Source organism: Aquarana catesbeiana, linkage group LG04, assembly GCF_042186555.1.
Source record: "Aquarana catesbeiana isolate 2022-GZ linkage group LG04, ASM4218655v1, whole genome shotgun sequence".
NCBI lineage: Eukaryota > Metazoa > Chordata > Amphibia > Anura > Ranidae > Aquarana > Aquarana catesbeiana.
In genome coordinates, this window is record NC_133327.1 from 398,419,136 (window position 1) to 398,445,116 (window position 25,981).

The window sequence follows — 25,981 nt, forward strand, 5'->3', positions numbered from 1 at the left end:
GGTCACATCTCTAGAGACGCTTGCCTGTGTTCCTGTTGAAGACTTGCTTGGCTGACATTCCTTCTGGCTCCAGATCCTGCTTGCTGTTCTACTACACTCATCTCTGGCTCCCTGACGTTTGGCTTGTCTGACTATCCGTTCTGGTTCCTGAACTCTGGCTATGTTTTGACTATGTTTACCCTGTTTACCTTTTGTTATTATTTTTAAACAAGTGAGATTTACCTGTACTTTTGTCTCAGTCTGATTCATGGTTTCTGACATGCAGCTAGCGGCTTCAGAGAGAGAACCTGGAGCTGACAGTATTAATGAATCTGAGCGTGTATCGTTAGTGTCTGATTAACACTTATTAAATGTAAGTAGAATACTTTCTGTCATGTTTAATAAACACTGAGACATTTTTACACTATGAATGGCTCTCTTTCCTCCACATATATGTGAGAGAATGTGATGAATATAGATAAATGATAAAGACCTATCCCTTATGTGCTGGAGGGGATCTGTTTGTCAAGAGAATAAGCTTGATCCATTTATTCAAAGAGACACTTTATCACATGAACTAACTTTTAGATTGGGTGTTTACAGCTTTGTAAATGGTGTGCTTGAAGGGAGTCACGAAGTGATTAATTTGGACTACACTTTTTTTTTTTGCATTGTTTGCACCACAGTATTTGGAAGATAATAACAAGTGGTTAGATTGGAAGGACTGCACATTGTTGCATTTTGCACCTTTCATGAACTTTTTGCAATTTAGGCACTTTTGTGAATATATGCAATATTTTGTTTGTACATTGTTGTCATTTTCACCTCATATGATTTTTTTTTTTACAATTTATACACTTTTGTGAATATATGCCATATTTAGTTTGCATATAGAAACCAACACGGTTTACAAGATTTTACATTTTGGTCACCTTTTTTTTTTTTTGGCACAGGAATGAAATTAATAGTCAGTTTGGTTGGGTTTATTAAGATTTTTTTTCCACTTGAATTGATACTAGGGTGGCATAGCACAGTTACACATATACATATATTCACACTCCAAGGGAACTTGGATATCCTGCCTGCTGAGTAATTGAGATTTTAAGGGAAAGAGATACATTACTGGCCCTTTAAAGAAGTGGCAGTTGTCATTGCTTACATTACAACACATTGAATAGATGCCAGCGTATTTAGCACTGCAGTTATGCAGCAATAATAGGACTACATCTGAGACATTATTTACATCTGCATAATTTTTTATCCAAAGGCATTTGTACATATGTCAGCATGTCTTAAGTGGTTGCCTAGTCTTTTGAAAGCTTGTTATTTTCTAATAATTATAGTTAGTCTCAAAAATGTATGACTTTAATAACCTTGTTTGTCTTTTCTACCTGTGTACTTATTTGTGGCTTGGTACATCACTTTTCTCTTGTTTGCTTTTTTTTTTTTTTTGCTATTCCAATACATCATTTTCTTTGCTTTCTGCAGATTTTTTAGAATTATTCACATCCACAAATCTAAAATAAATCTTCAGGAGAATCTGACCAGCAAATTTACAAATTGATCATTTTTTTCCTGTGTTTGGATGTCATATCCCCCTCCTTATCAATTTGCCCCTAGGTTTAGCAAATGTGTAATATAACTGTTAAAGGAACATTTATAAAGAGCAGGAAGCTTTAGAAATACATAGCAGCAGTCATGTTTCTCATTCGGGTAAATAATAAATTTCCTAATGGTGGAAAGATCTGGTAAATACCAGTAAATACAAATGAGAATTTTAAAGCAAGTATCTTCATTTACAAGACATTTGATGTGTGGTGAACATGTGTAACAGTGAGAGCATGAAAATGAAAACACCAGATCTTTCATAGAAATTCAGGACAAAACACCAGTGAAATCAACGGTTTGCCTTTTAAAAAAATGGCAAACATCTGTGACCAAAACATCTCCAACTGTTCATCAGTATGAATTGCCTTCAAGATCACTTTCAGCTCTAATTCAAACATATCTAAACACCGAAGGTGGTAAATGTTTTTGTATTGTGGGTTCAATAATTGGTATCTTCAGTTCCTCTTTTGTCATTTTACAGTCTCATGCACCAAGTTAGCAGAAAGAAACTTTAATACTGCAATGTTTAACAGTTTTGTGCATTATGGTGCACTAAAATATAGAACTGCTTTTCTTTAATATTCTCAGAAAATACTGCACAGGATATTTTTTGCACCATAAATGTGTTGCTTTTTCTTTTTTACAATATGTAGATCAGGGGTCACCAACCTTTCTCAACTTTAAAGACTCACATAGAATATAATGTGTTTTAGTAAGCTACAGTGAATAGTTTAAAAAAATATATATATTACCTGTTCATAATATGAAATTATACTGTTTAAATTAGGCAAGGTGGTTTCATGCTTTTGGGATATGTATAATGACGCAAGTGTTTAGGCAGGCATGAACGGAGCATCTGTTTAGAGGCTGGTAAGAACCTGATGTATGAGCACCACATGTGGTTCTCAAGCATTTCATTGAAGACCATCAGTTCAGGCAAGAAACATCACTGTAATAGTACTAAACAAATGTAAAGTGCATAGATGTACCATTTAACCAACATATAAAAACATGTTAGAGGTCCCATTGTATACAAAAAATAGTCCCTTATGCACATACACACAAAATCAAATATTTTTCCACATTTGCAAAAAATATCAACTTTCCAGCTTTGAAGAGAAAGATAAAACCTGGTTATACTGGTCTATTAGTTATTGTAGATTATTATATTGTTGTCAGAAACCATAAAATCAGACCGAGACAGAAGTACAGTTAAATCACACTTGTTTATTAATAAAAGTAAATAGAACAAAACGTAGTCAAAACATAGCCAGAGTTCAAGAACCGGAACAGATAGTCAGACAAGCCAAACGTCAGGGAGCCGGAGATGAGCATAGTAAAACAGCAAGCAGGATCTAGAACCAATAGGAATGTCAGCCAAGCAAATCTTTTAACAGGAATGCAGGAGAGCATCTCTGTGATTTTGACTAAGGCGAAGGCAGAGATCCCCTGGGCTGGACGGCTTAAGTAGGCAGGGCTGACGAGCAGGATATCAAGAACAGCTGAGTAACTGTACAGAGATAGGAGCTGGAAATTAGCTGACAGCTGAGTGGCCAGCTCAGAGAAGGAAGGGCTGAGCCCAGCCTTACAGTACCCCCTCCTCAAAGACCCCTCCCCCTCGGAGGACTAGAGGGCTGGAGGGGAAAACGTCTATGGAAATCATGGAGAGGACAGGGGCATGTACATCTGAGGATGACACCCAAGAGCATTCCTCCAGACCGTACCCTTTCCAATGCACTAGGTACTTATGCGCCCACGGAACCTACGGGAGTCAACAATGGACTGTACTTCATACTCCCTATGGTTCTCATACTATACAGGGTGAGGACGTGGCACCCGAGGCGGTAAAGCGGTTCCAGACCAAAGGTTTTTATAAGGAGACATGAAATACATTTGAAATACGCATGTTAGAATGAAGGTCTAATGCGTAAGAATACGTAAAGGCCCAATAAACTGAGGTGCGAACTTCAGTGAGGGAACACGAAGTCGGAGGTTGCGAGATGACAGCCAGATCCTGTCCCCAACCTTGTAGGAAGGCACAGGCAGGCGTCATTAGCATGTCGTAAAGCCTCCTGGACTTGTGCCCAAGTGGAACGAAGACCACGGAGATGCTCCTCTAATGCAGGAATACTCTGCGGAACAAGTGAGTCAGGCAACATGGAAGGTTGGAAACCATAGTTTGCCATAAACTGGGACAATCGTGAAGCAGAATTCAAGGCACTATTGTGAGCAGACTCTGCCCATGGTAATAGGTCTGACCAGTTGTTATGATGGTCAAAATATAGCAACATAGGAATTGCTCTAAGGACTGATTGGCTCGTTCTGTGGCCCCGTTAGACTGCAGCTGAAACGCAGAGGAAAAACCAAGCTGAATTACCAACTGTGCACAAAAGGCTCGCCAGAACCGGGACACAAACTGACTACCCCTGTCCGAGACAATCACCTTGGGTAGCACATGTAAGCGAAAGATCTCCCGAGCAAAAATAGAAGCCAGTTCCTTAGAAGTAAGCAACTTCTTAAGTGGAATACAATGAGACATTTTTGAGAACCGGTCAACCACCATAAGGATAACTGTGTTGCCCTGGGAGTTGGGTAACTCCACAATGAAATCCATAGACAGGTGGGTCCAGGGCCTCTCTCCATTGGGTATGGGTTGTAGAAGGCCCACTGGAAGATGTCATGGAGTCATGGAGCACACATGGAACAGGCAGCTACGAAGGCGGTTACATCAGCAAGTAGACTAGGCCACCAGAATTGTTGGGAAATGGCCCAAAAGAGTTGATACTTCCCAGGGTAGCCAGCAGCCTTGGGAGAATGGTAAGTCTGGAGCACAGCAGTACGGAGACTCTCTGAGACAAAGCAACGGTCACAAAGTTTCTCAGGAGGAGCATGGACCTAAGCAGCAAGAATTTTGTCACCCAAAGGAGAAGTGAGATTGGTGCGAACCGTAGCCAGAATACGATCAGGAGGAATCGCAGGAACCAGAACCGACTCCAACTTGGAAGTGGAGGAAAATTGTTGTGAAAAGGCGTCAACCCTTACAGTCTTGGTACCGGGTAAGAATGAGACAAAATAATTGAAACTTGACAAGAAAAGAGCCCATCGCGCCCTTCTGGGAGAGAGGTGTTTAGCCTCAGACAAGAATGCGAGATTCTTATGGTTAGTAAGAAGGAGAACCGGCACAGTGGTACCTTCAAGGTGATGTCTCCATTCTTTCAGGGCTAAAATGATCACCAACAGCTCTCTGACACCAATCTCGTAATTGCACTCCGCAGGTGACAATTTCTTGCAAAAGTAGCCACGAGGGTGCAAAGCGCTCTCAGAGGTAGGATGTTGAGACAGAAGGGCGCCAACTCCAGTCTTAGAAGCATGATCTTCAAGGATAAAAGGTAACATAGGATCAGGATGTGCCAACACAGGAGCAGTAACAAAGGCAGCTCTGATACTCTCAAAGGCCTTAACGGACTCCAGAGACCAACTCTGTGGGTTACTGTCCTTTCTGGTTATCAGTCAGGGGCTTGACCAGAGATGAGAAGTTACGACTAAACTTCCGATAATAGTTGGCAAAGCCCAGAAAACGCTGCAGAGGATGTAAACCCATGGGTCGGGGCCACTATAGGACTGCTGAAAGTTTCTCTGGGTCTATCGAATAACCAGCAGTGGAAATTATGTAACCCAGGAATTTAACCTGTTCACGATAGAACTCGCACTTCTCCAATTTACAATAGAGATTGTTCTCTCTTAGTTTCTGAAGCACAAAACAGACATCGGTGTGGTGGCTCTCCAGGGACTTGGAAAATATGAGGATATCATTGAGATAAACCACCACACATAACTGCAAGAAATCTCGGAGGACATCGTTAATGAATTCCTGGAAAACTGCCGGGGCGTTACAAAGGCCAAAAGGCATTACAAGGTACTCATAATGGCCTGTTCTGGTATTAAATGCAGTTTTCCACTCGTTGCCCTCCTTAATCCTCATGAGATTGTATGCCCCCTCAAATCAAGCTTTGTGAAAACCATTGCTCCCTTGAGGTGGTCAAATAACTCTGTAATCATGGGAACCGGATAGGCATTCTTAATGATGAAACGACTGAGACCCCTATAATCAATACAAGGTCTCAGTTCACCACTCTTCTTCTTCACGAAGAAGAAACCAGCACCAGCAGGAGACAAGGATTTGTGGATGAAACCTCAAGAAAGTGCGTCTGCAACATACTCCTCTATAGCTTTATCCTCCAAGACCGACAAAGGGTAAACCCAGCCACGAGGGGGTATGGCACCAGGTTGAAGGTCAATTGAGCAATCATACGGCCGGTGTGGAGGCAAACCACCGGCTTGACCGTTGTCAAAGACATCGCTAAAATCTCCGTACTCCTCCGGCAGGGAGGAGAGTGAAGAGGTGCACAGGACCTTGGCTACCTTCTAGAAGCATGTCTTACTGCATTGTGGCGACCAGGAGAGAACCTCAGCACGGAGCCAATCAAAAGAAGGGTTGTGCCTCTGTAACCAAGGATAACCAATAACCAGTGGAAACTTAGGTGAGGAAATACCTTGGAATTGGATTATCTCATGGTGAAGAACCCCTACAACCATGGACAACTGAACTGTTTTATGAGTCACAAGGCCAAGTTGTAGGGGTCTCCCGTCAAGAGTCTCAATGGCAAGTGGAGTGTCACGCAGCTGCAATGGAATCAAGTGCTTCGCTACAAAGTCAGCATCAATGAACAGGTCTGCAGCCCCAGAGTCGATTAGAGCCTGTATCTTGATGGGCGACTCAGCCCAAGAAAGGGTGGCTGAAACCAGGGGCTTCTGGATAACTGGGGACAAAACAATGCCACCTAAGGTCTGTTCATGACAGGACCTCAAGGTTCGGGCGTTCCCTGGATGGGTAGGACAAAACTTTAAAAAGTGACCTGCCTGGCCACAATAAAGACACAATCTCTCCCTCCTCCTAAAGGTTCTCTCATCTGCAGAGAGATGCATGAAGCTCAAGTGCATGGGTTCATCTTCACTGACCGACTCAGTACCAGGAGGCATGGGAGGTGAGGGAGGCATGGGTGGGACTGCAAAGCTCAGAGGCAAACGTACAGGAGGCTTCCACAAGTGCTCCTTAAAAGAGAGTCTTTCTCTGAGTCTGGAGTCAATGAGGATGGTAAACATGATCAACTTCTCCAGCTTAGTGGGTATATCACAGGCTGCTATCTCATCCTTGATGGAATCCGAGAGACCATGAGAAAAAGCAGCCATGAGGGCCTCATTATTCCAAGCAACCTCTGCTGCCAGAGTACGGAATTCAATGGCGTAGTCGGCAACAGTTTTTGTACTCTGTTTGATGGACATGAGGCACTTGGCAGCAGAAGCGGAGCATGCAGGAACATCAAATACCCTTTTAAAGGAGGCCACAAATTTAGGGTAACTCAAGACAACAGGTTTTTGCTTCTCCCATAGAGGGTTTGCTCAGGCCAAGGCTCTCAGAAAGCAAAGATATCACAAAACCTACTTTGCTTCTGTCTGTGGGAAATGCCTGGAGTAACATCTCAAAGTATATCTCAGCCTGGTTAAGCAACCCTTTGCATTGAACTGGATCGCCCCCAAATCGCTGGGGAAGCAAAGCGAAACCAGACATACCATTTATAGAGGTAATATGCAAAAGGGGAGTTGGGACTTTAAATGAAGCGGTTGGAATGCGGAGGGTTGAAAAATATTAATTTAATAATCATAGTAGATATAGTACAAGGATTTCACATATATACACACATATATAATTAGCATAAAAATGAAGCATAAAGTATGGAAAATTACATGCAATAGATATATAATCGTACTAGGTAGATGGTAGTTAAAATAATATTGTACAAGACAACAATGGCCTAGGGTGCCAGTGGTGGCATGCCCGGTAACTGGAATTATAATCGCATAGTCATGATACTAATCATAATAGGTGCCGGAAATGGCATACCCAGGACCTGGTAGCTGGAATTCTAGTCGCATGGTAATGATAATGGTCATAATAGGTGCCAGAGGTGGTGTGCCCGGGACCTGGTATTAGAATAACATAATACTGATAATGATATTAAAAATATTAAAAATAATGATGACATTATCAAAGTGCAATTAGTTAAGGTTGAAGCATCAAGTGTAGCTCGACGCGTTTCGTGGATGGTTTTCTCCACTCATCAGGAGCTGATGCAGTGCGCACCTGTAAAATATATACACATAATAACCTCCATCTTAATAGAGAGGAGTGGAATAAATATATTCACAAAATAGTTGGTCAGAAGACACACACTTACCAACCCTGGCACTGAGTGCGGCGCACGACAGTTGGCACGGAGTGAGCCAGAGGCAACAAACCTCTACCTTTTATAGAGGTAATACTCGAGGCGGGTGCCTGCACAGAGACTGGCGCAGCAGCAGGGACGGCCTGCAACTCAGGTTGTACTGGAACAACCACAGTGGGAGATTCTAGGTGAGCCGTGCTACTCAGGATCTTGCTCATCCAATCTGGAAAAAATATTACCAACAAGTAGATCTTCTGAATTCATGGTCTTCGCCTACTGTCAGAAACCATAAAATCAGACCAAGACAAAAGTACAGTTAAATCATACTTGTTTAATAATAAAAGTAAATAGAACAAACATAGTCAAAACATAGCCAGAATTCAGGAACCGGAACAGATAGTCATACAAGCCAAACGTCAGAAAGCTGGAGATGAGTGTAGTAAAACAGCAAGCAGGATCTGGAGCCAGAAGGGATGTCAGCCAAGCAAGTCTTTTAACAGGAATGCACGAGAGCATCTCTGTGATGTTGACTAAGACAAAGGCAGAGATCCTCTGGGCTGGACAGCTTATGTAGGCAGGGCTGATGAGCAGGATATCATCAACAGCTGAGTAACTGTAGAGAGATAGGTAATATTTTTTCCTGGCAATTATCCGACAGCTGAGCGGCTAGCTCACAAAAGGAAGGGCTGAGCCCAGCCCTTACAGTTGTTATGAGTGGACTTAGTCAACAACAGCATGAAAAGAGATCTCACTGCTGGTAACCATGAGGGAGCAGGGGGGTAAGTTCCAAGGCACACAGAGGTCTCTGAAAACAGGGTCCACTTGATTGTAGGCGGAAAGCTGAAGCAATAGTAAAAGGAGGGGGGTTCCAGCTTTTTAAATTAATTTAAAACCTTTTTTAAAAAAGCTCGGGAGCAGGCTGTTTTTTTTTTTTTTATTTTGATACAAAATTTCAATGGTTGTTGCACATAAAAACTAAAACTATGGCCCTTTCTAGAACTATAATTTTTTAATAACCTGAAACATCCTTTAAAACAATGCTTTATTTAGTATTTAACAGAGCTTCAGATATAATAGAGTCTGCAGGAGAAATAGCATACAAAGCTTGTAGAGATAAACTAAGCATATATATTTAATAGCTAAATCAACTTTTGCCTTCCTTGAAATGTAATAGAATAAATAAAGCAAGCATTGATTACCTACAACATTTAACCATTTTCGTTCTTTTTTTAAAAGCTTATAAAAAGCAGACTATTAGCAGAGAGGAATTGTTATGCTTAGCTTCCAAATGCAACAATACCAGTTAAAATGTTGTAAATGATCTATAGCTAACCTTACAGCCTCACATATATCTGTTTTATTTCAGCTCGCTGGTTTCATCTATGCCTGTTATGTCTTGAAATGTATTTCTGAAGAAGAGGACAGTTGTAAGTATTCATACTTGTGACATATTATTACACTGACCATTAACTTTCGTGACATGCTGAGAGCATAAATTTAAAATGTGCTCAAATTTCTTTTAATACAAAGGATTTGTGTAAGAGCAATAGGCCGAGAAGAATCAATGACATTGCCAAGTTGATATATGATACATTCTATATGCAGAATATCAGAGGATATAATAATTTAAAAAGTAATTGCAATTGGCACAAAGATACTATCCTGAAATTGGGTTTCCGACTTTGTGCACTGTAGTAAAACAAGAGAAACATTTTTGTCATTGTGATTTGGAGCCTAATTATCTAAATAAGTGAGCTGGTGACCCTTGCCTTGAGGAAACTAAAGTAAGTGCACTTTAATGAAAAACTTGTTAAGTCTATTTACTTAAGAACTGGCGGAAAGCTGAACTTATCCCCAGATACTTATACATTGGGCCATGGTGCGTTACATTGGAAGGTGTTTCTTAGGAATAAAATGTAGAACTAAAACTCTACAAAAGAGTTATCTACTGATCACTGTAGAATATACTGAAGTTATGCTCACAATGATCTTTACATTGTTGCTGGTGGATATTTCTTCTTAAAATGAAGCTATTTCAGGATACTATTCATCAAAGTTCAGTGTGGAGTCAAAATGTCTGTATGCCTAAATTTATTGTGGATGTGGTCAGGGCAGGATTTCTGCATTGACAAACCAGGCCATGGTCTAGAACAGCAAGACAGACAGAGGCTGCACAAAGGTCCTGCTCATGCTTCTGACAGTTTTTCTTGTACAATAAAAGGATCCAGGATACTGACCTTCCCACTAATGCCATCCAGCTTTTCCTTGTTGTTACCATTGCCTGCATCATTTGTTTGGAGTTACAATGTACCGTATCTTTACAGTCTACCCATTCTTGGCCCAACACTTAGAACCTACTTTGTTGAATCTAGCATTGCTTTTGAACAATTTATCTTCAATGGATAGACATTCAGTGGCACAAGGATTTTGTAGGGTATTCTTTTTTACAGTTTGATTTCCATGAAACGGTCGCTTTTAGTAAAAAAAGAACAACAAAGCAAAACTAACCACCCTAAAGCTGAATATTTGTAAAATAGTCATACTGTTCACATATAGTGTGGTGACCCATGTTTTTTAGCACTGGAAGAATATGAGTTACTGCTAGGAAACACAAAAAAACTATTGTTTTCTATGTGTTCTATTCACACTGCAATGCAGTCCAGAGCTGTGGTGCATAGAGCTGTGATAAAATTTTATCATAGCGCAGAGGAAGGCACTGCATGTCACTATGCAAATAACTGTCAATTTGTGAATGTCACATACAAAAGGGAGCTGTGTGATGTGCTAAAACGGTCATCACACTGCCCCCTACCGCCAGCTCACTGCAGCTGGAACAGAAAGCTGCCCACACACCAAACTGCTGTGGTGCATTGTGAAATATCCCTTAATCATGTTGACAGTGAATGTCAACAGTTAAATAAGGATACAGAAACTAGGGGCATATATATAATGCAGTAAGTTTAATATTCACCAAACATTCACTGAAGATGAATCAATCACTATCATTTTAAACACATGTACCATGTTTGGTGAATATTACACTTACTGCTTGGAATGTGCATAATTTATCAGATCAAATTTTCAAAAAATAAAGGAAACCAACAATGTAAAATTGCAAGTTTTAGATATGACTAAGCATTAAAGAAGAGCATTTAAATTCCTAAAGGTTTGGGGTACTAAAAATGCATTAAGGAGATGTAAAGGAAGTATGCCGACCTCCCCTTACTTCCTCGCTGGTGCCAACATCTTCTCCCAGTCGTTTTCCAGCCTCAGGATCTTCAGCCACCTTGATTGTCTGGGCTGGAATGATGTAACTCCTGTGCATGCACACAGGTGTTATTTCATTCTGGCACCGAGGTGTGCTGAAAATGTTCACTGCACATACAGTTTACAAATATAGCAGTAATGAACAGTCCGATTCCAGTACATCTTTATACTACAAGTGTACAAATGACAAAAATAATCTTATCAGTCACTAACATAAGTAAGACCTCCAAATCCAATTTCCTAAAATACTACCCACTTCTATATGACTTTCCTGTTAATGGTTGGAAACACAAGTTAGAAAATACAGCTAGCACGCTGATATTTTGTACATTAAAAAAGCTACAACAATTTCTCTGCAGTATTAATTGTAAGAAGACTGTCCTCATCATAAACTCACCATGTGTGACAAAATAACACATTATGTAATGCCTTTCTTTATCTAAGTACAGAAAACTTACCAGTGTTCTTATTTCACCTGCATTACTTCTTCACAATAGAGGTAAAAAGGTGATAGAGGATAGCTCAATAGTCTCTTTACCTCTAAACAACCCTTCTCTAGGCAAGAAACCTTCTGGTGGCTTTCTGTAACAGTAAGAACACTTTAGGTAACTTCAGTTACGGAGGTGAAGGTCTAATTTCACCAATAATTCCCACTATCCCACAGCACAATTAAAAGTAATGAAAGTTTCCTCTATTTACCTGTGCTAATAATATCCTGCTGAGACAAATTTTCTTTCAGAGGACACCGGGGATCAGAATGAGTAATTAGATTTTAAAGCTCTTCTTTTCATCTGCACTCTCCAGTTGAGAAAAAAAGGAATTTTTTCACAGCAGCCATTTTGTCTTTCTATAGTATAAGTTTGGTCAAAAAACAGGTAAGCTGTTAATAGACATTAGATGGCAGTCTTTTGATTAGGCTATTTTCAGTTAGTTCGAACAATGATCTGATCTCTGTAAACTATCTGCAGGTATTACCAGGTGAGGCTGGGGGGAGAACAGTGATGAGAAAACCTTTTTGCTCAATATTGTTTTTCTCTCTGCCTGTAACGTACAGTGCCTCCCATATCTCTCTTCATATGCTAAATACAAAAAGGGATTATGTACAAACAATTTTTGATTTGCAAATGTCTCATCATTCATGCAAAAGTAACGAATAATACCCATAATGTTTGTAATCTTTGTGTAATGTCAGTTTATATTTGTTGCCTTTCACAAAGCCAATGTAACATTCCCTAACATTTGGTCCTAACAGAAAACTAGCCACAAGGATATTCATCCATCAGAGGATTCACAAATTGTGAAAACAACCTAACACTATAGTCTAAGTCCCCGGAGATTCCTGTGCAAACAGCTGGAAGAATCGATGTTCAGCAAAGCAAACCTTCTACTGCAGTTTTAAAGTGGTTGTAAAGTCACATGTATTCATTACTTTGATCCACTCTGTTTTAGGTCCATGTTCAGTACAGTGTGTGTGTTTCCCTAACATTTTAATGCTAAACACCTTCTTTGCAGAGCCCTGCTGTCCTGTCATGTGACCTCTCTCTGCTTTCCTTCCGAAGTAAGTGGGTCCAGTGGGAGGGGCTGAGATTTCCCTCTGATTAATTCAAGCTAGCAAAGGGAGGTCACATGTCTGCACAGCAGGGCTCTGCAAAGAAGGTATTTAGCATTATATTTTTTTGTAATTGTGATGATAGATTAATACCACACTATGCAATGGCTGTCTCATTCTGTACACTTGGATTTCACTAATGACAATTTACTACAAAGTTAGCAATTACAGGCCCAAGAGATAATTGATTAATCCTGGATGAATTAGTCCATCCAAAACTAGCATTTTATTTTTTAAAGCCAACACTTTTCTAGACCACATGAGTCATGAGTACATACCTAGAATAAACTATGCTTAGCAAAAAATATATCAAAAAAGATTCTAGGTTTAGGATCTAAGAAATTAGACATTTAACCAAGAATTAGGAAATATGTATGTTCAAGCAATTGATATAACCACTGTCCACCTTTGAATTATCTATTTTCTGTGCATTCTGCTTTTGGTTCTCTTTTCCACTCCCCATAGTATAAAGTGAGTTTAACCTGCAAAGTGTGACCACACTGCTGGACATCTGGACAGGAACTCTGCACTGTCTAAACACGTGCCTGACCTACCTTGTACAAGACACATGAAGCATTGAGCTTTGGTTTCTGAACTTATCCTGAAAAAAAAAAATTATTGGCAGCAACTCAAGGAGTAACGCATTTCAGCTCTGTGGCTTTATTCTTTTTTCAGAAAGCAGTGAAACGATCCCCAATTCATCACGGTTTGAAATGGCATGATGCATGATTATTTTTAAAAGATTTACACACTGTACAGCAAAGATAAATAGATTACATTAATAAATAATACAAATTAAGCTAATCCTAATACATGGTGCTTAGTGAGAATCATGTATGACAAATAAACAGTGCACAGTTAAAAGTGTATCAAAATTCACAGATCAACAATGTATCACTTAAATAAAAAAAAAACCAAGACCAAAATCCCCATAGGATTTGGGACTTTAAAAGGCAACTGATACACCACAATCACATAGTTAAAAAATATTCATTTATTATGACAAGTCAAACCGATGTGTTTCAGGTCCGTATCTTCAACGGTATTTTACAGGAGACACATCAATGCAAACATTTTCTATCAAAGAAGACAACATTATGATAGTAAAATGTGAAAACAGAAAAAGGAAAGGAAAAAAAAAAGGAAATACAGCGCTGTGTAGAATAAAAATGTAAATAGCGGCCAACACATCTAAAGACTAAAAGCAATTGGTGTAAGTGTAAAAAGTGTAGCGCTATTATACCATACAAAAATATTAAGTTTAACCATGAAAGGTAATAAAGTGCTAAAAACTACCCCACTATACAAAAAGGTACATATAGAGGTACGTAAAAGGTCTACCTTAGTGAAAAAAGTGACTTATACTAAATAAGTGACTCATGCTAAATAAACAACATGTAGAAGATCCATGAATGACCTGCTATAGGATTATATTGAATAAATCAATAAAAAGTGACTAAATATATAAATAAAGTGATCATACCACAATAGATAACACTTAGGATGTGAGTAAAGTGCCAATAGTGACAGAAAGCAATGTTAAAACATAAAATTATTATATGAAAATCAAAGCTGACAAGTATATTTTTAAGTTGGCAAGTACGTATAAATTTAACAAGTCCAAGGATGATCCAAAACCCACTTGGGCAGATGTTCGCACGATGTTGATAATCCAAAAAAAACTGTGATAACAAATGGGCCACCACCAGTGAACAAAAGGAGGCTTACCAGATGTTGATGACCAGGAGAGGCTTACGCCCCCCAAGTCATACAGGCTTGTAAGTCAGCTGGGGGGAGGGAGGGGGGTGTTTTCCATATGCACACCCATACAGCACAGGTATGACCCCACTATACATTTCAAAATTACCTGTATAGTTATATCATATAGAAGATCTCTTACTGTCTGCCCTCACAAGAAAGTGTGGTTACAGTCATTTGTGGACCATCAAAGGGGGTACATCCCTATAATGAATAAGTATAAATCAAATGTGTACAGTATCCATGAGGCCATTTAAAGTCCTATCTATATCACAATCCAGGGTTTAACTTAGGTATAAGGTATATAGAGGCAGTCTCCCTTGCACTCAATGTGTAGGGAGGGGGAGGAAGGGAACAGACCCCCAACCCCTCCTAAGTACCTCATTTGTTGTAGAGAGCTGTCCATCTCGTATCTTCCCAGGCATAACATGAGTTTCAGGCTAGTCCTGGCCCTAAATATGGGGCCAGCAACATCATCACTGTGCATGCGCGGGATGCAGCCAATGGGACCAACTGTCCATAGAGCGCACTGCACCGCCCCCACAGGCAGTGTGGCAGCGCCATGCACTCCAAGGACACCCGTGCTTAAACGCAGTTCCACCAATTGAACCCAGCCTCCCACTGGACTGGGGGAGGTCAGCCGAAAATGATCATTCATTATAGGGATGTCCCCCTTTGATAGTCCATGAACGAATGTAACCATACTTTCTCGTGAGGACAGGCAGTAACAGGTCTTCTATATGATACAACTATACAGGTAACTTTGAAATTTATGTATAGTGGGGACACACCTGTGGTGTATGGGTGTGCACAACTTAATTATGGCAACCCCCCCACCCTGTTTTACCAGTATGCTTTTTCCTATTGTATAGCACCTTACTACCTTTTAGGTTAACCTCTTACCGCTGGTGTCCAGATAACTGTGGCCACTTTGTGAGGATCTCCATGTGGGCTCTCTAGGGACCCGGGGGTGAGGATTACCCAGTGGTTCCTTCACCCAAGCCATGGCAATACTCCAAGCCATGGCAAAACACCCTAACCTCTTTCAGGTGGTAGATATTAGAGTTAATTAAACTAAAATTAAGCTCCGACTGTACACTCTGCCTATGTTACTATCATAATGTTGTCTTCTTTGATAGAAATGTTTGCAACAATGCTTTCCCTTTAACCACTTCAGCCCCGGAAGGATTTACCCCCTTCCTGACCAGAGCACTTTTTACAATTTGGCACTGCGTTGCTTTAACTCCTAATTGCGCGGTCATGCAATGCAGCTCTCATTTGTTTTTGAAAATGAAGAAAGACAAGAAAAAAATTTTTCAATTTTCAAAACTTTGTGAAAAAAAGTGAGGTCTGCAAAATACTCACTATACCTCTCAGCAAATTGCTTGGGGTGTCTACTTTCCAAAATAGGGTCATTTGGGGGGGTTTGTGCCACCTGGGCATTCCATGGCCTCTAAAACTGTGATAGGCAGTGAAGAGTGAAATCAAAAATGTACGCCCTTAGAAAGCCTGAAGGCGGTGCTTGGTTTTCGGGGTCTCGTACGCGGGGTCCCATACGCGGCTAATGTATTTTTGGGTGTAATTTCACATATTCCCATGGCATGTTTGAGCAATATATCATTTTGTGACAACTTTGTGCAAAAAAAAAAAAAAATTTCTTTTTCCCGCAACTTGTGTCACAATATAAAATATTACATGGACTCGACATGCCTCTCAGCAAATAGCTTGGGGTGTCTACTTTCCAAAATGGAGTCATTGGGGGGGGGTTTGAACTGTCCTGGCATTTTATGCACAACATTTAGAAGCTTATGTCACATATCACCCACTCTTCTAACCACTTGAAGACAAAGCCCTTTTTGACACTTTTTATTTACATGAAAAAATTATTTTTTTTGCAAGAAAATTACTTTGAACCTCCAAACATTATATATTTTTTTAAAGCAAATGCAGATTACAGATTAAAATAGTGGGTGTTTAATTTTTTTTTTTCACACAGTAATTGCGCAGCGATTTTTCCAAAGCATTTTTATTGGGAAAAAACACACTTTTTAAATTTTAATGCACTAAAACACACTATATTGCCCAAATGTTTGATGAAATAAAAAAGATGATCTTTGGCCGAGTACATGGATACCAAACATGACATGCTTTAAAATTGCGCACAAACATGCAGTGGCGACAAACTAAATACATTTTTAAAAGCCTTTAAAAGCCTTTACAGGTTACCACTTTAGATTTACAGAGGAGGTTTACTGCTAAAATTACTGCCCTCGATCTGACCTTCGCGGTGATACCTCACATGCATGGTGTAATTGCTGTTTACATTTGACGCCAGACCGACGCTTGCGTTTGCCTTTGCGTGAGAGCGGGGGGGGACAGGGGTGCTTTTTTTTTCTTTATTATTTTTTTGCATTTTTGTCTTATTTTTAAACTGTTCCTTTCATTTTTTTAATTTTTTTAATCATTTTTATTGTTATCTCAGGGAATGTAAATATCCCCTATGATAGCAATAGGTAGTGACAGGTACTCTTTTTTGAATAAATTGGGGTCTATTAGAAACTAGATCTCTCCTCTGCCCTCAAAGCATCTGACCACACCAAGATCGGTGTGATAAAATGCTTTCCCAATTTCCCAATGGCGCTGTTTACATCCGGCCAAATCTAAGTCAAGAAATGCTCGTAGCTTCCGGTTTCTTAGGCCATAGAGATGATTGGAGCCATTCTGGTCTCTGATCAGCTCTATGGTCAGCTGGCCGAATCACCGGCTGCATTCTCGGGTTCCCTGTTGGGACAGGAGAGCCAGAGAAAAACATGGAAGACGGTGGGGGCATTCCCTCCCACTGCTTGTAAAAGCAGTCTAGAGGCTAATTAGCCGCTAGGATTGCTTTTACATGAAAGCCGACCGCTGGCTGAAAAGAATGATACCAAGATGATACCTAAACCTGCAGGCATCATTCTGGTATAACCACTCAAATTCCAGCAACATACCAGTACGTTGCTGGTCCTTGTTGGGCATATATTGTAAACTTTTTTTCATGTAGCCTGTGAGCTAAACGAAAAAAAGATATTGATCGGTGGGTATGCCCACCATTAGAATACCTCCCTTCATCCACCCACTTCTAATGATGGGCATACATGCACCATTTATATATGCCGAAGCATGGGGGCATCCTCCCGCAAAAGGTAGGAGCAAATCGCTCCTCCACCCACTGTTGCCCCCACGCTTCGGCATATATGCTGAAGTATGTAACTGTGGTGGTGAAATCACCTCCGACAGCGCTGGAGTCACGGCTTTATGTATCGTGGGAGCAAACGCTATTGCTGTCAAGATGAAATCCGCTCTGCAGCTGAATGGCGTACCTGAAAACAAAAAAATGGTTACCAAACATGATAAAAACATAACAACAATAAAACATTGCAGAATAGAATACAGTAAAAAAGAGCAGAACAATAGAGAGAGAATAGAGAGAGAGAACAATAAAATGACAACTATTTTTGCTTTTTTTTATTATATTATATTTTTTTGTGTTTTTTTTTTTTTTTTTTTTTTTTTACTTTTTTTTTTGTTTTTGTTTTTTTTACACTTTTTTATGTAACTTTAACTTTTGTAACTGGTACCAGGTTTGGGTCTCTCAAAATGCGATGGTATCTTGGGAGACCCTGTGAAAGTGTGTCCTAGTCTGTGCAGTGCTGTACCCTACGCTAATACTCAACTAGTGTATGGTAGTGTTCAAAACATTCACCAATGCAAAGACCAGGATTGTTAGGACAGGAGGGACAATAATACCGGGTGCCATGCCTAAATCCACGCTTGCTGCAGACACGACATCTTTTTTGGGGGGCTCGTTGGGTAGGGGTACTCGGGAGGACATAAAGAAAATGCCTCTCATGCAGCCGGCTTACTGCATTTGGTTGGGAAAGGTGAGGTGGAGCACCGTCTGGAAACAGAAGGGCTCTGGCGATCTCTTCCTGGAATTTAAGAAAGGATCCAGTCTGTCCTGAAGCTCTGTATAGCACATAAGCCTTCAGCAAAGCCAATTGAAATAAATAAACAGACACTTTTTTGTACCAGCGTCTAGCCTTACGGGCAACTAGGCATGGCGCCAACAACTGGTCATTGAGGTCCACCCCTCCCATATTTTGGTTATATTCGTGGACACAGAGGGGTTTCTCCATAACACCAGTCGCCGTAGTAATTTGGACCGTCATGTCTGCATGAGGGGAGGTAAGAATGAAAACATTCTTATTGTCCCTCCACTTCATAGCGAGCAAGTTATTACACTGCAAGCAGGCTCTCTCCCCAGCCTAAGACGGGAATCTACAAGCCGCTGGGGAAAGCCCCGGCGATTAGGTCGCACGGTGCCACATGCTCCAATCTGATGATCAAAAAGGTGACTAAAAAGTGGCACGCTCGTGTAATAATTGTCCACGTACAAGTCCCACACAATCTTGCCAGCGCTTCCTATGTAGTCAGGGCAGTTTGTCGGCTCTACGTGACTATCTTTGCCCTCGTAAACCATAAAACTACATGTATAGCCTGTGGCCCTGTCACAGAGCTTATACATCTTGACCCCATATCTGGCACGCTTGCTGGGAAGGTACTGTTTGAATGAGAAGCGGCCAGAAAACTTAATCAGGGACTCATCAACGAAGACAACTTGATGGGGAGTAAACAAGTCTGTAAAACGTTGGTTGAAGTGGTTTATGAGGGGCCGAATTTTGTAGAGCCGATTGTATTCAGGGTCTCCACGAGGACAACAGAGTTCATTGTTGTTGAAGTGCATGAAGCCCAAAATCTACTCGTATCGTGCCCTGGTAATGGAGGCAGAGAACAAGGGCATATGGTGAATTGGGTCAGTGGACCAATATGACCGCAACTCACTCTTTTTAGTTATGCCCATGTTGAGGGAAAGGCTCAGAAAGAGCTTAAATTCGGAGACCGCAATTGGTCTCCAATCTCTGGCAAGGGAGGACTGGGGGATAGTGGCGATTTGTTGACCAGCGTATAAATTGCTTTGGTCCACAATAGATCTATAGAGATCTTCGGTGAAAAACAGTGAACAAAAATCAAGTGGCGTAAAATCAACTGTTTCCTCCTGAATTCCGGGTTGGCCAGTGAATGGGGTAAGTACGGGTGCTGCAGAAGTGGTGGGTTCCCAATTCGGATTGGCGAATGCAGCAGGAAGGGCACTATGGGCACGACGGGCCTGTGTTCATCTTCTTGGTGGCAGCGGGACACTACTTGTGCTTGCCACCTCACCAGCTTGAACTGCACTTATGGGACTCGCCACGTCACCAAGTGTTACTGCAGTGCTGGATATACGACCAGGGTGTACTAGGCCGCTGGTGCTTGCCAGTTCACCAGAAGGAATAGCGGTTCTAGTACTTCTCTGCTCCATACGAGGGACCTGCGGTTCTTGCACTTCAAGGACAGAAGAAGATTGGGGTCTGGTACGCCTGGGACCACAACTCCGTCGTCAGAGCTATCTGTCATGGAGCCGCTGTCGTCTACAGGATCATATTCTGAGCCTGAATCTGACAGATGAGTGACTTCCTCTTCACTATCTGCCATGCTCAGAAACGTGTAGGCCTCTTCACTAGTGTACCTTCGATTTGCCAGTTTGGGCTCTAAATTTAGTGGTACACTAGTGAGACTTACAGGCACAAAAGCTCCTGACTGTCAGCGACTGTATCAAAACGCTACCAAAAAACTGTTAGCGATCGCAGGGATCAGGCCTGACTCTGCGAACGCTGCAGTTATGTGTGCTTAGTGTTTTGTAAGTGTCAGTTATCGATTGATACTGCACTTGGGTGGGCTGGGCAGGGCTGGGCCGAGGGGCAAAACGCAGGTGCTAGCAGGTATCTGGGCTGATCCCGCTAACACTGCATTTTTGGGAACCCTAAACTGCTGGGGACGCTAGTATGATTTGATCGGATCAGATATTGATCCTTTCAGATACTATACCACAAAGGGAGGTGTATGCTTCGTGCGTGAGTGTTAGCGGTACTGGCACTAACCTAACGCTACCTGGGGCAACGCAGACCTTATCTGACCCTAAAAACTTAACTTATATCACCACCGGGTGATTAGGGGGTTAAACCTTTATAAGGTAATAAACGGCGGGTGAACTGAAACTATAATAAACTATTAAAAACAAACTAACTAACCAGCGTCACCCGTAACAGTTATATGGTGATCACTGGTGAAAGGGTTAACTAACTGCAAAAAAAAAAAACTGCTATTGGTGTCACTGTGACAGGGGGTACAGGGGGGTGATCGGGGGGTAATGGGGGTGAAAAGTGTGCCTAGTGTGTTCTACTGAAAGTGTAGTGTTGGTGCAACTCACATTGATGTCTTCTCTCCTCGGTGCCTGAACGAAAAGACCGGCTCGAGGAGAGATGACATCACTTCCTCTGCCGCTGTTTACATTACAGCAGCAGAGGAAGATTTTCATTCGTGGGGAGCGATCGCGAGGGGGTAGCCACGAATGAGTGGCCTCCCCCTCAGCCTGTATCGCTTCCCCAACTAAGCCGACCGCCTCGGGCACTGGGAGGGGGGCGGGATGCAGATCACATACCAGGTACCAGGTTTCTGCCGCAGTATATATGCGTTAGGCGGTCGGCAACTGGTTACCCACTTTAGCCCTGGAAGGATTAACCCATTTCCTCACCAGGCCATTTTTTGCTATACGGAACTGTGTCACTTTAACTGACAATTGCGCGGTCGTGCGACGCTGTATACAAACAAAATTGACGTCCTTTTTTTCCCACAAATAGAGCTTACTTTTGGTGGTATTTGATCACCGCTGCATTTTTTTTTTTTTTTGCGCTATAAACAAGAATAGAACGACAATTTTGAGAAAAAAAAACAATATTTTTTACTTTTTGCTATAATAAATATCCCCAAAAAATTAAGAAAAATAATTTCTTCATCAGTTTAGGCCAATATATATTCTGCTACATATTTTTGGTAAAACAATTGCAATAAGCGTATATTGATTGATTTGCGCAAAAGTTATAGCGTCTACAAAATAGGGGATATAGTTATGGCATTTTTATTATAAAAATGTTTTTTTACTAGTAATGGTGGTGATCAGTGATTTTTAGTGGGGCTGCGACATTTCGGCGGACAGATCGGACACTTTTGACGTTTTTTTGGGACCATTGACTTTTATACAGCTATAAGAGCTAAAAATAGCCACTGATTACTGTATATATGTCACTGGCAGGGAAGGGGTTAACACTAGGGGGCGATCAAGGGGTTAATTGTTCCCTAGGGAGGTGTTTTAACTGTGGGGGGAGGGGACTGACTGAGAGTAGAGAGAGATCGCTGTTCCTGATCACTATGAACAGCAGATCTCGCTCTACTTCCCAGACAGAACGGGGATGTCTGTTTACATGGACAGATCCCCGTTCTGCCTCTCTGAGGAGCGATCATAGGTTGCCGGCAGCCATCACGGCCACACGTTTTGGCTCTGGCGTCGCACCCGCTATAGCTCTTAAAGCGGCCTCCATACAGCTACGGCGATTCGCGCAGCAGTGCCAACCTGCCGCCATAGGACAGCGGCTGGTCGCCAAGCAATTAAAATACCCCTGAAACAAGTCGGATTGAGGGGAAATGGGTTGCGTCGGGTTAAACCTTGCATCTAGAAATATGATAGATGTACATTGAAGCTGTGTATTTTATCATTTGTTCAATTTTGTGTTTTTTTCATTGTTGTAATCTTTTACTCCTCATAATAAATTAATATTTTTTAACTATAAGATTGTGGTGTATCATTTGCCCTTTAAAGTCCCAAATCCTTGTTTACAATACTATGGGATGTTGGCAACTGGCACCGGGTTTTACACTAGTCGAAATTATGTCTTAAATCAAAACAAAGTCCAACAAGAATGTCAGCAGTCTTCTCAGATAACCAGGTTACCTCTAAACATGATGTGCACTTAACACACTGATCCAGTCAGCCTTTAAATGGACCTCCACCTTTAAATGGACATACACTCACTGACTGGATTAGGCTAACTTTCTCAAGCAAGGCTATCGGGCATTAGATCTCTTTCAAAGGCATAACCCTACTCACAGCTGCAGGCTGCTTTCAGACAGCTCTTCCATAGGTTTTACATGAATGGTTGCAGTCATCTCAGTGACAGAAAGGGTACCACATAGTGTAATCCCATAAAACTTGACATTTATTAAAAGCCAAAGGCACTCACATTAAAATATTACCAAAGAAACTCATCTGTTAGGTGGAAATAGTGGTGAATAGGTGCAATCCGGTTGTCACGTACCTTATGGCAGAGCCTGACGTGTAGAGGGAGGCCTCTTGTAAAGCCCCAGCTCTGGGACCGCTAATGTTGCGACAGTGGCTGCTAGAGCGTGGCAAGGTATGAGTGCCTGTAAGATGTTCCGTCAGCCACAGCAGTGGGTAGCAGGTGTATCGCCAGAGACAAGTCAGATCACTGGAAAAGCAGATGGCAGCAGAGACAGCAGACCCAGGACTGGGCAGACAGCAGGTGACAGGTGCTTGACAGGCAGCTGGAAGGTAGCAGGTGCAGATGGACTGGCAGCACTCAGAAGGTGAGGGACCAGGTGGCATGCTGAGCAGGACAAGTGAATAGCTGGATGCAATGTCAGATGAGCCAGGTCAGCAACAGACGGTCAGATACAGGCATGGAAGGCAGACAGGGAATAGTCAAGATACAAGCAGAGGTCAGCAATGTAGAACCAGGCAGATGGGCAGAAGGTAGAGCAAATCCAGAGACAGGCCAAGGTCAGGGCAGGTAGCATTTAAGCAAGGTCAGGGCAAGTCGGGTCAATATTAGAAGTCAAACACAGGAATAGATGCAGGGACACGGGTAAAAGCTGTAGCTCAGACAGCACTGGCTAATAGAACTGCTGCAGTTTAAATAGTCCCATTGGTGCCAACATTAGCGGCGGGCGCACACGCATATCTGTGCACAGTTATGCACAAAAAAACAGGCACCCGCAGATCTGCACCTGCGTAACCGTGTACATCTGCTAGGAATATAGTCTCATACAAAGGTGGCCACTCTGTCTATCATCCACTGCCGGCTTCCCACTAACACCACTCTGCACACACACTGTCTAGCACAGCCACTGATGCCTTTCGTCATCACCAACGACTTGTTCCAAGGCCTCTCCAACATTCCTTGAACACTCACAATAGCTTATATCTGACTCTGATGATTTACCAGACATGAAAATAGCACTATACAATGTGAACACTGTACAGCCAAACTATAGATAAATATATAAGTACATTTTTAAGCCCATTCTAATTCAAAGTCCTACATGTCAAAACTATTCTAGTGATACAAATATAAAATGAAGATTATGTCAAAAATAGTTTACAAAATACATTAAAAACAGGCTTTCAAAATTCCACTGAATAAGACAATAGTTAAATATAAAAAAAATGAATATAAAAAAAATGGTTAAGAGAAACCAAACACCCCCTTACAATCACTTAGAACTCAATATGACAAGCCCACGTTCAGCCATTTAAAAATAAACACAATAGGGAATCTGTGTGGGCAGTCTTACAGAAACAACGGCCCTCTATGCTGATGATCTAGTCCTCTTTATATAAAATAATGGAAGGATCCTAACAAACTAAGTATAAGGACTATAACGGTACCCAATTTTTGTAAAAAGTATCAAAAAATATTAAATATTTTTTGATACTTTTTACAAAACTTGAGTACCGTTATAGTCCTTATATTTAGTTTGTTAGGGTCCATTATTTTGTATATCGTTGTTTAGGATGAAGTACCAGACCTACATGGTCTACCAAATGAGGGTCTCTCATTAAAGTCTTCCTGACGATTTCCTATTTTTCTAGTCCCCTTTCTGCGGGATTTTTTCATAAAGTTTCTGGCCTGAAAGTGAATTGGGCACCAAGTCCAAAATTCTCCCCCTTCGCCCCTATACAGCTTCTGTGGCTATTAATTAGGCAGTTCCCCTTCAGTGGGTCTCACGGATAAAATATTTAGGGTTAGCCATAATAAACTCAGTCTCTGATTTCATCACCCTAAACATTTTTCCACTCCTTTCCCTTTTTAAACATACATTGAATGCCTGGAGAAATATCCTGCTTTCCTTGGTTGGGAAAATATATTTGGTTAAAATGAAAATTCTTCCCCTGTTTCTGTATATTTTTCAAAAATTCTCCAGTGTGGATTCTCAGATCGGTTTTGAAGTCCATAGATAGACTCCTGTCCACCTTCTTGTGGCAGGGTGGGAATCTTCATATTAAATAGGCAGCCTTACAACAGTCTAGGCAAGATGGAGGACTGGCGGTATCCAATTTCTATTAGTATTTTCTGGCTGGGCAATTAGTATTCAATTATCATTGGTTAACTCTCCCTTAAGATAATGCTGCTGTGGCCCTTGAGGCAGATGTTTTAGGTTCCCCTATAGTTTAATCTGCTCTATGCATTCAGTCCTTAAGTCTTGGGGTACTACCCAAGGGCATAGTTCTACCACTCCCATCCTGATGTCACCACATGTCCTATTATGGAAAAAACCCACTGTTCCAGGAGCTAGCCCCCTCCATCCCCTTTGAGTGCCTGGAGATGGACAGGGTACACAGGGCCCTTGCCCCATGGAAACCAGAGGCCCCCCCCGGGACATTATTGCTAAGCTCCATTTTTTTTTATCAAGGAGCAGCTCATGACAGCTGCCCACAGTAAGGATACCCTCGCCTTTCAAGGTCACTTTTTCCAAATATTCCAGGATCTCTCCCCTGACCATATCTAAGAGGCAGGCCATAAAAACACCACCTGCAAGCCCTGCAACAGCAGCATATCACATACAGATGGGGATTCCCATTCTCAGTCAGCTTTTCTTTCCATGGAACCCACTACACCTGCAGATCCACGGAAGACCTCCAAACCACCTTGTGTGACCTCCATCTACTCCCGGCTGACCCGATGTCTGATGGCTCCCATCGCCGCTCTGCATCCCGCTCTCCACGGAAGCTCCACTCCTCTCCTGGTTCCAAGCATCTCCCTGGTACCCACAAGCGGGGATGCTTTAATTCTTCTGCGCCAGTTGAAACGGACACCATGGACTGAAGAACTTTCTCTTCAACCATGAGCTGTCTTTTCACCTTCACACCTGCCACGTTGATAGTTCCCCATTTGCTGCCGAGGTTCCACCCTCATTTCCTATGCTCTGGACACTCCACCTCCAGGGTTGAGAGCCTATCGGACCCTTTCCTACTCCCTCCATCTCCACAATATAATAACTAACAGAATTACCTGACCCTGGGTCTATCTGTTCTTAAAGCAACCCTACCAACCCCAATTTACCCTAAATCCTTTCCTCTGCCTCACCTCAACCCCCCTCCCCTCATTTACCTTACCCCTCCTCCCAATCCTAACCTTAGATTGTGAACTTTGCGGATCAGCCTTTATAGACCCCAGGAGCACATCACCCGATTGACAGTCATACC

General features: G+C 41.7%; 1 protein-coding gene across 3 annotated transcripts in view; it reads left to right on the plus strand.

Moving 5' to 3' along the window:
• The window catches only part of NKAIN2 (sodium/potassium transporting ATPase interacting 2), a 1,596,052-nt gene that overhangs the window by 1,473,648 nt on the left and 96,423 nt on the right, over positions 1-25,981 (plus strand). For all 3 annotated transcript variants that reach the window (XR_012243909.1, XM_073627189.1, XM_073627190.1), the window contains exon 5: positions 9,238-9,298. Coding sequence is in view for 2 of the 3 variants with exons in the window: in XM_073627189.1 (XP_073483290.1) it covers positions 9,238-9,298 (61 nt within the window). In the remaining variant the exon portion in view is untranslated. The remainder of the gene's footprint in view (positions 1-9,237; positions 9,299-25,981) is intronic.